Source organism: Eupeodes corollae, chromosome 1 (assembly GCF_945859685.1).
Source record: "Eupeodes corollae chromosome 1, idEupCoro1.1, whole genome shotgun sequence".
Taxonomy (NCBI): Eukaryota; Metazoa; Arthropoda; class Insecta; order Diptera; family Syrphidae; genus Eupeodes; species Eupeodes corollae.
Window position 1 is genome coordinate 75,807,921 of NC_079147.1, and position 14,126 is coordinate 75,822,046.

The window sequence follows — 14,126 nt, forward strand, 5'->3', positions numbered from 1 at the left end:
ATTTCGTTTACATTTCGAGAATATTTGCATATTAAACGAACTTAATTTGCTGTAAAACAATTGTTTAAAAAAAAAAGGAAACTTATTAAAAAAAATGTTTTTGGGCCTCCAAGGGAGCTTATTCGTTTAAAGTAATGTACGAGAGGTGTAAGGTGAAGTGTAAGCAGATCGCAAGAAAAGAACATCAAAAACATAGACAAAGCAAGAACAAATTTCATTTGAGTACGAATTTCACATTTTGAATTATGTTTTTGATACTTTTCCACTTGATTTAGAAATAAACACATACTATTATGATTTCAAAATTATAAATGTCTTAGGAAAACTACATTTAACGACAAATCGAGGAAAAATCTTTGGTCAATTGTCAGTACACTAATAGGGCAGGTTCAGGTGACATAGGGGACTTGAAAGTATCTGATTGGGACTTGCTTCTATAATCTAATTGGTCAGCTGCCAAAAAATTGCTTTACAATTAAGTCATGTCTGCTTATGTCAAAATAACTGTTGATCAATGATCATGTTTTGTTATTTAACTGCAAGTTTAAATTTATTACTGTATGATTTATTTATTTGCTGCACAATTCCATTTCATGTTTTGTGTAAAAGGGTAGGTAGCTAGAAATGGCGATCTCAAGGCAACCTAGCCTGAGATCCAATTATCGCTGTAGTGCGCCGTTTTGATACCAAAAACTCGATTGACCTGTGATTGAAAGGGATAGATTTATAGAGAAGCGTCACAGCGATTATGTTAACGCCATTTTTTCGCATTGAGAAAAAAGATTAGATCCCTAATCTTTGTCTCAGATATCTCATCAAGTTCGTGAAAGAATGCTTTACCAAAGCATTTCATTCTGGTGTTTGCCAAAACAGGACATTTGCAGAGGAAATGGATTATGGTTTCACTTTCTCTTTGGTCACTACAGCTACGGCAAAAGGTGTTGTAAGAGATACCCAACTTCTCTGCATGAACTCCAATAGACCAATGTCCGGTACAAACCGCAACAATCCTGGCTATGTCTTACCTTGGCCTGCATAGAAGATCGTTTGTACGGGTTTTGTTATAGGTGGGCCATATCTTCCTAGATATAATGCAATTGGGTAAATTGCTCCACCTTCGGTTTGATTAAGTTTGGTAGATAGAAAATATTTTACCCTTCATATCACCAAGAGGAATGTTAACCATTTCCGCAAGTGAGCTATGAAGGGCCGATCCTTGCCATGGCTAGCTCTTCAGCCCGTTCATTTCCCACGATACCACTATGGCCCGGAACCCAGATCAGGGTGACACCGAGGTTAATATTCAGGTTTGTAAGCTCATCGCGACATTGCTGGACCAATTTAGATGAGGATATGGCCGAGTTAATGGCTTTGACAGCTGCCTGACTGTCTGTACAGATAGCCGCATTTCGGTTTTGGTTTTGTTTAAGTATCCTACATGCCCCCCTTATTGCCAGCAGTTCAGCCTGAAAACGCTAGCAAAGTCAGGAAGCCTAAAGGATTTGGCTACATTTAGGGACTCAGAAAAGATCCTAGAACCAACTCCGCATTTTATCTTTGAACCGTCAGTAAAGATGGTTTCGAAACCTATCGACACGATGTCATTCTCCCAATCTTCTCTGGATGGGAAAATAACTTTAAAACTTACTAAGGCTCAAAGAAGGAGTGCAGTAGTCAGTGTCTACCGAGATAATATCTGAGGGAATCAATTTCGTAGTGTTGCTGTGACCATAAGGTTTTGACAACCAGCTATTTGATTCCTTCAGCCTAATAGCGCTGCAGATAACTGTGTATTTAATAAAAAGGTCGATTGGTAGAAGATCCAAAATAACGTTTAAGGCGTCCGGTGCCCACGCAAGCTGTTCTCTGAACCTTCTTTAGCTTATCAATATTATAGGCTTTGCAAGAGCAAGCCACCACACAATCGATCTATATGTTAAGATTGGACGTACTACGGCTGTGTACGTCCATAAAATTATCTTCGACTGAAGTCGCCACTTTTTGCTGAAAGTTTTGCTGCAGGCTTAGAAGGCAACACAGACCTTCTTAACCCGTACTTCAATATTTAGTTTCCAGTTTAGTTTAGGGTTGAGTATAACTCCCAAATATTTTGCACTGGAAGACAATGATAGAATTTGACCGTTGAGTCGAGGTAGCGTGAAAGGCGGTACTTTATTTTTGGTGGTAAAGAGCAACAGTTCAGTTTTACTTTGGTTAACTCCTAGTCCACAACTCGTGGCCCAGTTGCTAACTTTCTTTAAAGCTGACTCCGTGATTTCACTAATCACAGAGGTGTACTTTCCTGACACCAATAGCACCAAATCATCCGCGTAGGCTACCGCCTTCACTCCACATCTCTCTAATTTAACGAGAATTGTATCCATGCCCAGAAGCCATAGAAGAGGCGAAAGGACACCACCTTGGGTGTTCGTGCGATTGTATTGCCTAGAGTGGCTCGAATCTTCCTACCACTGAGCATGAAAATAATCCATTCTCGAATGAAGTCTTAAGCTTATTGGTCTGAAATCCTTCGCGGATTCGTGACCTCGCTTACCCACTTTCGGGATAAAAAGTACTTTGACCTGTCTCCACGACATGGGCACATGTTTGAGGAGAAGCCATCCTTTGAAAATTTGTTCCAGCCATGGAGCTCCCTCATCATGCAACTTTTGAAGCATAACTGGCAGTATGCCATCCATGCCTGGGGATTTATATGGAGAAAAAGTATTGATGCCCCCCAAAATATTTTCTCTACTTATAACGGAATTGACTTGCTCCACATGAGCAACGTTTAGCTCTGTGGTTTCAAGCGATTCGGGGTTATCACTCTCGCAACCCGGAAAGTGCGTCTTCATCAGTAGCTCAAGAGATTCGGCTGAAGAGGCTGTCCAGGTTCCATCAGGCTTTTTTAGAAATGAAGGATTACAATGTTCCTTCGATAAAACTTTGCTGAGCCTTGCGGAGTCCTTTATGTCTTCGATTGATTGACAGTATTCTCTCCAGCCTTGTCTTTTAGCTGATGACAGGGCTTGCTTGTAAATTTTAAGAGAGTCTTTATACGGTTGGTAAAACTTATGTTTGTGGCAGATATTGAAAATTGTCCTCGTCATTTTCCTAAGACTGAACAGTTCTTAATTCCACCAAGAAGGAAGGGTTTTACGGCTATATTTAACTGGGCAAGAGACTCTTAAAGCTTTACTTATAGAAGTTTCAAAGGTGTTCGACTTTGATTCAAAGTCTCCTATCGATTCAGTGAGATTCGGTAAGTTGTTTAGTTAGGAATTAGCAATTTGACTGAATTTCGTCCAGTCAGTTCTTTTGGGATTTCTATAAGGCGGAGGGTTTTTCGACTCGAAATTAATTTGAAAAAGAATCCACTAGTGATCCGAAAACGAATTCAAAGGGGAAACTCTCCAATTCTCCACTAATAAATTACGGTTGTTTACTAAAGTAACATCAAGCACATCCTCCCATCCATCATAATTTTCCAAGCTCGGAAAGACGAAAGTGGGAGTATTGCCTCTGTTACAAATGGTCATATTATTTTCAATAATAAAATCAAAAAGTGACTCACCTGGTTCGTTGATCTCAGAACTTCCCCAAAGGGTATGCCGAGCATTTGCGTCGCCTCCGATCAGAGGGTTTGCCTTTTTAATGTTAGCTTCGGTTATGATTTTGCACACCTCCTCCGAGGTGATGGTGCATTATGGGCAGAGTAAAAAGAGGCCAACAGCGAACCCTGTGTATTCTTATCTTCAAATCTGACAACTGTCATATCGGGAGTGCTAAAATTTGGACATAAAAAACCTTTTAAAAGTTTCTTAGCTAAAATACAAGTTCTGGGATTACCTTGGTCTTGATCTGCGCTTTTATAAAAGAGGTCGTATTGGTTGTCTTGGAGGCCTCGCACCTTGAGGCCGTTTATCCACGGTTCTTGGATAACGCCATTGTCGAAGTTTTCCTCCCTAAGAAAAACTCTCAGATTATCTGAAGCACACTTAAAATGCTTCAGATTAATCTGGATGACCTTTAACGCGTTTGTGTAAAAGGTTTCCTTGTCCAATTTGAAATCGTAATGGACTTGTACTTTTGGTAGTTTTTGTACTATTATTAAAGAAAAGTTCTGACTTTAAAATTTATGACACTAGAAAGGCTAACTAGCTACTTTGGTCCAATTTTGCCTTCAAAGATTACATTTGACTGCAAATGTAGTCCCGTATGTTGTCTGAACATGCCCATTGACTTCCAAGTGGTGTGGAATGAAGGTTGTTTTAGAAGGCTCCAATGCCCCCCCTTGCACCAATCCATTAAATTAATCCCTCTCATTTAAAATTAACGTGATTTAAGCGTTGTAATTAGTGAAAACAAATTTTACAAAAAAGTAGGCATCAAAGCCTAGAAAAGACAACATTTTATGATTTAACGCTGTTTCGTCTCCTCCATATTTAAAATCTACATTATACTCTTAAATGCTTCACTTATGAAAATTCGCCCTCGAAATTTTTTCGCTTGTCAAACACTTCCATGTGAAAGGGGCTTAACGAAATTTAAATTATAAACAAAAACATTAATTTGTACTAGATTTCGATGCCGCCGCACATGCATTTTGGAAATTGCACATCGCTGTTGTTTTGCCGGTCCGGCTGATTTTGACAGATTATTAAAAATGTCCAAATTTCCAACCACAACAAGGTTTGTCTAATAATTTTATTTTAAATAAAATTAAATTTCTCAAGCCAGTTAGAAAAATGTAAGTAAATTTGTTTAGATTATGCACACAATTAAGGTACAACAAAAAAATGTAGTAGTATCATTTTAGCTTTTAACCATAATTTGTAGGTTCAATGTTCATAAAAGAGGAACGATTTAATCTCTAAACTTTTGACCTTGTTTTGGTTGTGATTATTTTATTTATTAATACATTTTTGTATTGTTTCTTAAAGTTGGCAATCAATCAATAAACTTCATGTGATATGAAGATTGCAATACGAACAATTCTTGGAACATCATATATTTGTTTATTGCGCCTTGCTCTAGCCAGCATTTCATCGGCATCGTCCACTTGTGCAGCAACAAGTAACACAATGTCAACCATGTCATCAACGCCATCGGAATATATACCAGGATCAAGTTCAGTGGCATACATTACAACACCAGATGAAGCAACCGCTAGTAAACTTGCCCGTTCAGTGGTGGAATCGAACCTAGCAGCTTGTGTTAATATCATCCCGAAAGTCATATCGATTTATATGTGGGAAGGTAAAGTTCAAGAAGACAACGAGTGTTTGCTAATGGTCAAAACAAGAACTAGTCGAATTAAGGAACTTACTAAATTCATACGTGACAACCATCCCTATAGTGTAGCTGAAGTTATAAGTTTGCCTATTCAAGATGGTAATCCTCCGTACATGGATTGGATAAAGAATACAATTAAGGATAAATTAGAGGAGGAAGAGAAATCATAAATGATTATGGGTAAATTTAGTCTGAATAAAATTAATTTAACAAAACAAACGTTTATAGTTTATTTAATTCTAATAAAAAATATAATTTTTTATATTTTTGCAAACCTAAACAGAATATCACTAAGGTCATAGTCTTGATTATTTATGAATGTTTTGAGGTGATTGACACTAAAGATTATTATGAGTTGAAGTGTTTCAAGTAAAATTAAATATTTTAACAAACTAAAGAAAGGTAAGTTGATCGAAACCTCTAACTTATTAAGAGAATGAAGGTAAACAAGGTGAGTTGAAGCTGACCAAATTGAACGAAATTTAAATGTGGTATAATCTGGCCACAGGAGACCCCCTAATCTGCACCAACTAGGTATAGATGAATCAGTCTACTCAACATCGCTTACAAAATCTTCTCTGCTGTGATATGTGAACGTCTAAAGCTCATCATCAACAACCTGATAGGTTTTTATGAGTGTGGTTTTAGATCAGGAGGGTCCACAGTCGATCAAATATTCACTTTACGGCAGATCCTGGACAAACCCAAGAACACCGAATCGACACCCATCATCTTTTCATCGATTTCAAGGCTGCATATGACAGCATCTACAGGAACGAGTTGTATAGAGCCATTTCTAGTTTTAGCATCCCTGTCAAACTCGTCCGTTAGTGCACGATGACCATGGAGAATCCACGCTGCTCCGTAAAGGTTGGAAACAACTTATCAGAATCTTTCGATGTCAAAAAATGTTTTAGACAGGGTGATGCGCTATCATGCGATTTTTTTAGCATCGTATTTGAAAGAATAGTGCACAGCTCACGCGCCAACACTAGAGGCACTATCTTTCAAAAGTCTGTCCAATTACTAGCATGCGCTGATGACATTGACATAATCGGAAGAACTCAGAGTGTGGTGCTTTTTTGAGTATTTAGGCAGATTCGGTTTAACGGTTAATGACGACAAAACAAAGTACCTACATGCTGTCGTCAAGAAAGGACATACAACACCGACGTCTTGGTCAAAACGTCCCCATCGACAGATGTAACTTTGAGGTAGTCAAGGACTTCGTCTACCTAGGCTCCGCTGTAAACGCAGAAAACAACACCAGCGCTGAGATCAAACGAAGAATAACTCTTGCTAACCGCTGTTTCTTTGGGCTAAGTGTCGCTATAGCCCTCATCATCCCTGTCCTGCTATGCGGTGCATCGACTATGACAAAAGCGGTTGAAAACACCTTGATTCGTTTCGAGAGAAAAGTTCTTCGTTTGATCTACGGTCCTATGTGCATAGAAGGGGAGTGAAGGAGAAAATGGAACGACGAGCTGTACGGGCTGTACAGCGACATAGATTTAGCCAGAAGGGTAAAAGTCCAATGACTAAGATGGCTGGGCTACGTAGAGCGCATGGAAACAAATGCTCCGGGAAGTCTTTGAATCCACGCCCACAGGATAGCGCAGTAGCGGAAGACCGCGGATCAGGTGGCGCGCACAAGTGCAAAGTGACCTCACCCAACTTAGAACGCGAAACTGGAGACATCTAGCTAGGGACCGACTAGATGGAGAAGTTTGTTGGGGGAGGCTCTAGTTCACACAGGACTGTAATCTTGCTCAAGAAATAAGACTTTATACAAGAAAAACAAAAGAAGATAAGAACGCGGGCAAAAGAAACAAAATTGATCATTTTCATCAACAGGCAATCAACCTGCAGAAGTTTTAAAGGACACATCATTTGGTCAAAATAGTCTAATACAAATAAATAATAACTTATTCACCCAGCAAAAACTAAACGTTGAACAGAAACAGTTAGGAATCGAAAATAAAACTACAACTACAAGTTCAAAAACATTACAATAACAATAATTTAAAAAATTTCAGATCCATTGACAAACTTCAAGACCACCAGAAAAATACCTGCGACGAAACCAAAAAGCAGAACCTTGAAATGGAAATCTAATAAATGTTTGAACAATAGCATATTAATAATAATTATTTCGTAAAATATTTCTACTTACAGTTGTTATGGCAGCTCTAAGGGGTTTGAATGATCCCTTAAACTTCGTCTTATTATTCTCTGCTTATTCCGTATAATAATTATGTATTAATTTATTGAAACACTCAAACTAATTTGAATTTTGTTGTGAATTTTATTTCAAGCATTTGTCAAATACTTCGAATATATAAATAATTTGATTATTTTTTTCCCAAAGGAAAACATTTCGTGGGAATTCGCCTTTAGTAGGAACGTGTTCCCGAGAAGGAAAATATTTTCCCAAGAAATAACTATAGGGCTGATTATTTTCATCTGAAGTGTCTAAAAATGGATAAGCCACCGTAATATGGAATTGCGTCAATATATTTACATACAGTGACTGCCATTAATATTCGGTTTTTTGTTAATTTTTTGTTTTACTTCGACTTGGTGTTTAAAAACAAAATATATGTATACAACTATTTCTTGCTTGTAAAAAAAGAATTTATTATTAAATGGTATAATTTTTGGTTATACCAAACTAAAAGCTAAACAAAGAGAAAATAGAAAAGGAACAAAACTTTAAAAAAACATAGTTCATTAATATTCGGTTTTTTCTAAAAACACAAATGCATCGTTAAGAAATTCATTTTTTAAGAAATGATTTAATATTTTGTATAAGATAACCTTGATTGGATATGACTCCTTGAAGTCTTTGAGGCATGTTTTTTATAATTTTGGAAAGATGTTCAACACTAATCTTGCTCCATTCTTCTTGTTGTCGAATTTTAAGTCCACCTATTGAAGTAACTGTAATCTTATTATTCACAAATGAATTAATGAAAAGATAAAGAATTGTCTTTTGTGTATTAAAAATGAACTTTATTCTATCAGATACTAATTGGGAATGAAGGCAGAGGCAGACATAGTTTTGGGAATGATGGCAGACATAGTTTTAGGAATGATGGCAGACATAGTTTTGGGAATGTAAGAATGAAGGAATAGATGTAAAAGAGGAAGATAGTTTAAAATTTTGGTTTAAAAGGAATGAGATCTATGTTTGACACTTAGGTTGCAAACGGAATAATCACGATGTCGTCTCACAGTAACGGGATTTTCACGAACTCTACGATCCAATTCATCCTACAAATTTTCAATGGGGTTTAAGTCTGGGGATTGCGCAGGCGTTTGGATAACTTTTGGACAGTTATAGAGTAGCCACTCTCTAACAACATGAGCCTTATGTTTCGGATCGTTGTCCTGGTAAAACTTGAAACTGCGCAAATCACCCATTCTCTCAGCACTTTGTCTAAAATTTTCTCTCAAAATTCTCAAATATTGGTTTTTTTCATAATGCCATCGATGAAAACAAGATTCCGCATGCCTTTTGCAGATATGCAACCCCAAACCATGACGTGCCCGTCGCCATGTTTGACAGTTGGTTTTAAATTTTTGCCCTTTAGCTCTTCGTTAGGTTTCCGCCAAACCATAACCTTCAACCTGAACCAAAGAGATTAAACTTACTCTCGTCGGCAAAAATAACGTCGTCCCACCAACTTGCATCCTTGTTTTTATGCTCCTTCGCGAAGTTGACTCGAATTTTCCTATTGCTCATATTAATGAAGGGCTTCTTTCGGGCAACACGACCACTGTAGCCATATACTTTGATGGTACGACGAATGGTTGATGCAGATATTTGCTTTTTGCATTAAATTCTGACTTCAACTATTTTTGGGGCACGTAAACGAGGATTAGCTTTGATCTATCGTACTATAAGCCATTCTTCTTTTGGTTGGCCCAACTGCTTCTTTGGCTTGATTCTACCTTCATTTTTGTATCTCCGGACTATATCCCCGACAGTGTTTGGATTCATATTTAATAACTCTGCAATTTTCTTGTAAGTTTCACCTTTTTCGTGTTAAATAATCACAAGTTTTCTTGTTTCAAGACTCGAATTTTGTCCTTTACGACCCATGTTTTATTTATTAAATAATTCTATAATGTTTGATTTCTAATTACTTTACAAATGTACGCAGAAAACCTACAGACTAGTTTGGTTTAATTTTACATTAAAAAAAAAAACAGACCGTTAGTATTAAGAAATGTCAAAACAAGCAGAGAAACAAAAAACCGAATATTAATGGAGCGTTTACATTCAGCCTTTATGCGTTTACATCTAATAATCTTAGCGGAGGATGGTAAATGGCGGATAATTGTTGATCAATTGTAAAGAATATATTCATTCATAAATAAAATAAACAAATACTAAGATTTATAATAATGTTTATAAGTGGAAAATATGAAAAAAGAAATTGCATGATAAAAACCGAATATTAATGACACTAACTGTACATAAATGTACTTTTTTCAAAATATATGGGAATGGGTTGGTCGTCAGTTTGATAAGGTAGTACCCCGTAATGCACCTAATAAATTGACATAGAAGGTAGTTTTGCTGATCTACCTGAAGATGCTTTACGATTCTATGCTGGACCGAATATATGAACTCATTATTAATTAAGACGCCAGTACCAACTATTCGAAGTAGTAGTTGGAAAATTTACAAGTTTTTAATTTTGAATTTAAATATTATATATGCTCAAACTACAAAACTTACAATGTAAAGAGTCGTTCGTCGAGTAGTTAAATTTCAGGTAGTTTCAACAAAATTCAATTTAGTTGTATGATGCTTTTTTTAAGAAAACTTTTATTGGTTAAATTCTCTTACTAGTTTATTTGGGTATGGTAAGGTTACGTTACAGTGATGCAATTGCTTAGGTCATCAAAACCCTAGCTGTTCTCTTTATTAAGTACAGATGCCTTCATCTATATGTTAAGCTGGTTCTCACAAAGACTCTTAGCCTAGACATCTGCCTAAGAAGCAATTAATGTTCTCTTCTTCCCTCAAGTTACATGCAGTACATAATCAAGTTTTATTCTATCCAAACTTATTCCTTGCCTTAAACAAATTCCTAGTACCTCAACTGGAGATTGGGTTCCAACCCCAGTGGAAAGTTGTTGGGGGCAGCAAACGAGAGAGGTGGGGAGAGGTGTTTCCACTAAGGCACCTCTCCTTATCCAGACGGCAGCGGAGGAATTCCCGAGATGGAATCAACGGTGGCGTCTACAGTTCCAGTAAGGATGAACTACTTAGTGAACACCTTATAGGGCTTCTTCGACTTATTCGGAGCCCAGGCCTGTAAGGAGCGGTTTTATCCGGCTCCCCATCCTTGGAGTTATACTTAGGATCTGGCCCTCCAGGTTGGAGGTTGTGCGTCGGGGTGACTTCCTGGCCACGTAAAAGCTTTCAAAGTTGCGAAGCACCAACAAGCCTCGGATACGGACGGATTTACTGTTGACAACCAACGCAAACGAATAAAGGACAACGAACTTCGGATATGCACGTGGAATGTTAGGTCCCTTAACAGACCACGTGCGGCCGAAGAATTAGCGGAGGCCCTAGAACGATATAAAGCAGATATCACCGCCATCCAGGAAATACGATGGGATGGGCCGGGCAAAAAGAGGATGAAAAACTGCGATATTTACTATGGTGACTGCTACCACGAAAACCAACAGCGCTTATTTGGATGCGGATTCGTCATTGGAGCCAGACTTAGGCAAGAAGTCTTGAGCTATAGGTGCATCAATGAGCGCCTCATGACCATACGCATCAAGGCTAAATTCGGCAACATTAGCCTGATATGCGCGCACGCCCCCACAGAAGAGAAAGACGACAACACCAAAGATATGTTCTTCGAGCTCTTAGACAAAACATATGAGCAGTGCCCTAGCTACGATATTAAAATAGTCCTGGGCGATTTTAATGCCAAGCTAGAAAGGGAAGACATCTTTGGTGGAATAATCGGGAAAAACAGCCTGCACGACAACACTTCCGATAATGGATTCAGGCTCATAGATTTTGCTGCGGGGCGAAACGTCATGGTAGCCAGTACGCGTTTTCCACACCTCAACATCCACAAAGGAACTTGGACTTCTCCAGATCAATCTACCGTCAACCAGATTGACCATATTGCGATCGACGCCAGACACGCTTCCAGCATTATGGATGTACGAACTTTCCGAGGAGCTAACATCGACTCGGACCACTACCTCGTTGTAGCCAGGGTAGCACTTCGGATTTCCAGACCCAAGGCAAAACAGGGAGGTGCTGGGAGAAGATACAACGTCGAACGGCTACAATCGCCAGAGATCGCCAAATCCTTTTCCGACCGAGTGACAAGTAACCTCTCTCGAAGTTCTCTGCCGCCAACACAAGGTATCGAAAACCAGTGGCAACATTGCCAAGATGCAATCAGAGAAGCCGCCTCTGATGTGCTGGGTTTCAAACAGCCACCAACAAGGAACCCCTGGTTTGATGAGGAATGTCGGCAGGCAAATGCAGCCAAACAACAGGCACGCAAAGCGGCGCTGCATAAAAGGACGAGAGCTGCTCGTGAGCTCTATGAGCAGAAGAGGCGAGAAGAACGCCGACTTTTCAGAAGGAAAAAGAGAGGGCATGAGAAGCGTGCGGTCGAAGATGTTGAGAGGTATAAAAGCAGGAATGAGGTTCGAAAGTTTTATGAACAGGTGAAACGAAATTCACAGGTACATAAACCTAGAACCGAAGGCTGCAAAGACGAAAGTGGAAACATCATAGTGGAACCGCAGTCAATGCTGAGGATATGGAAGGACCACTTCTGCAGACTGTATAACGGCGACGAAGAACTGAATCCCGCTGTCAGGCAGGATGACCCATTCGATATAGACGACGAAAGCCAACAATCCCGTCCTCCCGACTTAGACGAAGTAAAGATTGCCATATCTAAGTTGAAGTCTAATAAAGCCGCTGGAGCAGATGGCTTGAATGCCGAGCTCTTTAAAGCAGCTGGAGATAAGTTGGTTAGGAGCATGCACCATCTTATCTGTAAGATATGGTCGGAAGAAAACATGCCCGATGAATGGAACCTCAGTATTGTTTGCCCGATCCTGAAAAAAGGAGACCCTCTAAACTGCACCAACTATAGAGGAATAAGTCTACTTAACATCGCCTATAAAATCTTCTCTGCCATAATATGTGAACGTCTAAAGCCCATCGTCAACAACCTGATAGGTCCTTATCAGTGTGGTTTTAGACCAGGAAAGTCCACAGTTGATCAAATATTCACATTACGGCAGATCCTGGAAAAAACTCAAGAGCACCAAATCGACACCCACCATCTTTTCATCGATTTCAAGGCCGCATATGACAGCATCTACAGGGACGAGCTGTATAGAGCCATGTCTAGTTTTGGCATCCCTGCCAAACTCGTCCGTTTGTGCAGGATGACCATGGAGAATTCACGCTGCTCCATAAAGGTTGGAAACAACTTAACAGAACCTTTTGATGTCAAAAAAGGTTTTAGACAAGGTGATGCGCTGTCATGCGATTTTTTTAACATCGTGCTTGAAAGAATAGTGCAGAGCTCACACGTCAACACTAGAGGCACTATCTTTCAAAAGTCTGTCCAATTACTGGCATATGCTGATGACATTGACATAATCGGAAGAACTCAGCGTGATGTCAATGGGGCTTTTGTGAGTATTGAGGCAGAGGCGGCAAAAATGGGTTTAACGGTTAATGAGGGCAAAACAAAGTACATGCTGTCGTCTAGAAAGGACATACAACACCGACGTTTTGGACAAAACGTCACAATCGACAGACGTACCTTTGAGGTAGTCAAGGACTTCGTCTACCTAGGCTCCGCTGTAAACGCAGAAAACAACACCAGCGCTGAGATCAAACGCAGAATAACTCTTGCTAACCGCTGTTTCTTTGGACTAAGAAAGCAATTGAGTAGTAATGTCCTCTCTCGAGGGACCAAAGTGTTGCTATATAAGACCCTTATCATCCCCGTCCTGCTATACGGTGCAGAAGCATGGACCATGACAAAAGCGGATGAAAGCACCTTGGGTCGCTTCGAGAGAAAAGTTCTTCGTGTGATCTACGGTCCCGTATGCATCGAAGGGGAGTGGAGGAGAAGATGGAACGACGAACTGTACGGGCTGTACAGCGACGTAGACTTAGCAAGAAGAGTAAAAGTCCAACGATTAAGATGGCTGGGTCACGTAGAGCGCATGGAAACCAATGCTCCGGCCCGGAAAGTCTTCGAATCCGCACCCACAGGACAGCGCAGTAGAGGAAGGCCGCGGATCAGGTGGCGCGCACAAGTGGAAGGTGACCTCACCCAACTTGGAGCGCGAAACTGGAGACATCTAGCTAGGGACCGAGCTAGATGGAGAAGTTTGTTGGGTGAGGCCCTAGTTCACACAGGACTGTAGCGCCACCTTAAGTAAGTAAGTAAGTAAACAAATTCAAGTAATTTTGCTCAGTTCGAATACTTCCGTAATGTAGGTTGAATGGTTTAAAAGTTTATATATTCGAGTCCTATATAACGAGGTATTGGTAGAGGGAAAGGTATCGGGAGCCTACGGTATAGATGTTAGCTTTAAAGTGCTTAGCTAATATAAACCCTGGTAACGTAGGTATTGTTAGTAGCGTAAGTAGTTTATATACATGTATATCAGCGGCGTCCTGTGCGCTGTAAGCTTCAGGGTACAGATACGATCCTGATGAATTTATTTAATCAGAGTACATTTATTTAAGAAAAATTTATTTAACAGAAAAACGCCGTTTGTAGTTATGATACAAAAATTCAAAT

General features: G+C 39.4%; 1 protein-coding gene across 1 annotated transcript; it reads left to right on the forward strand.

Annotated features, from left to right (window-relative positions):
- Positions 1–4,611: 4,611 nt before the first annotated feature.
- On the forward strand, positions 4,612–5,514 carry LOC129939717 (protein CutA homolog). The gene is made up of 2 exons (XM_056047833.1): positions 4,612–4,750; positions 4,944–5,514. Exon 2 carries the CDS (start codon positions 4,974–4,976, stop codon positions 5,463–5,465), a length of 492 nt encoding a protein of 163 aa, XP_055903808.1. The 5' UTR covers positions 4,612–4,750; positions 4,944–4,973; the 3' UTR covers positions 5,466–5,514.
- Positions 5,515–14,126: the final 8,612 nt, after the last annotated feature.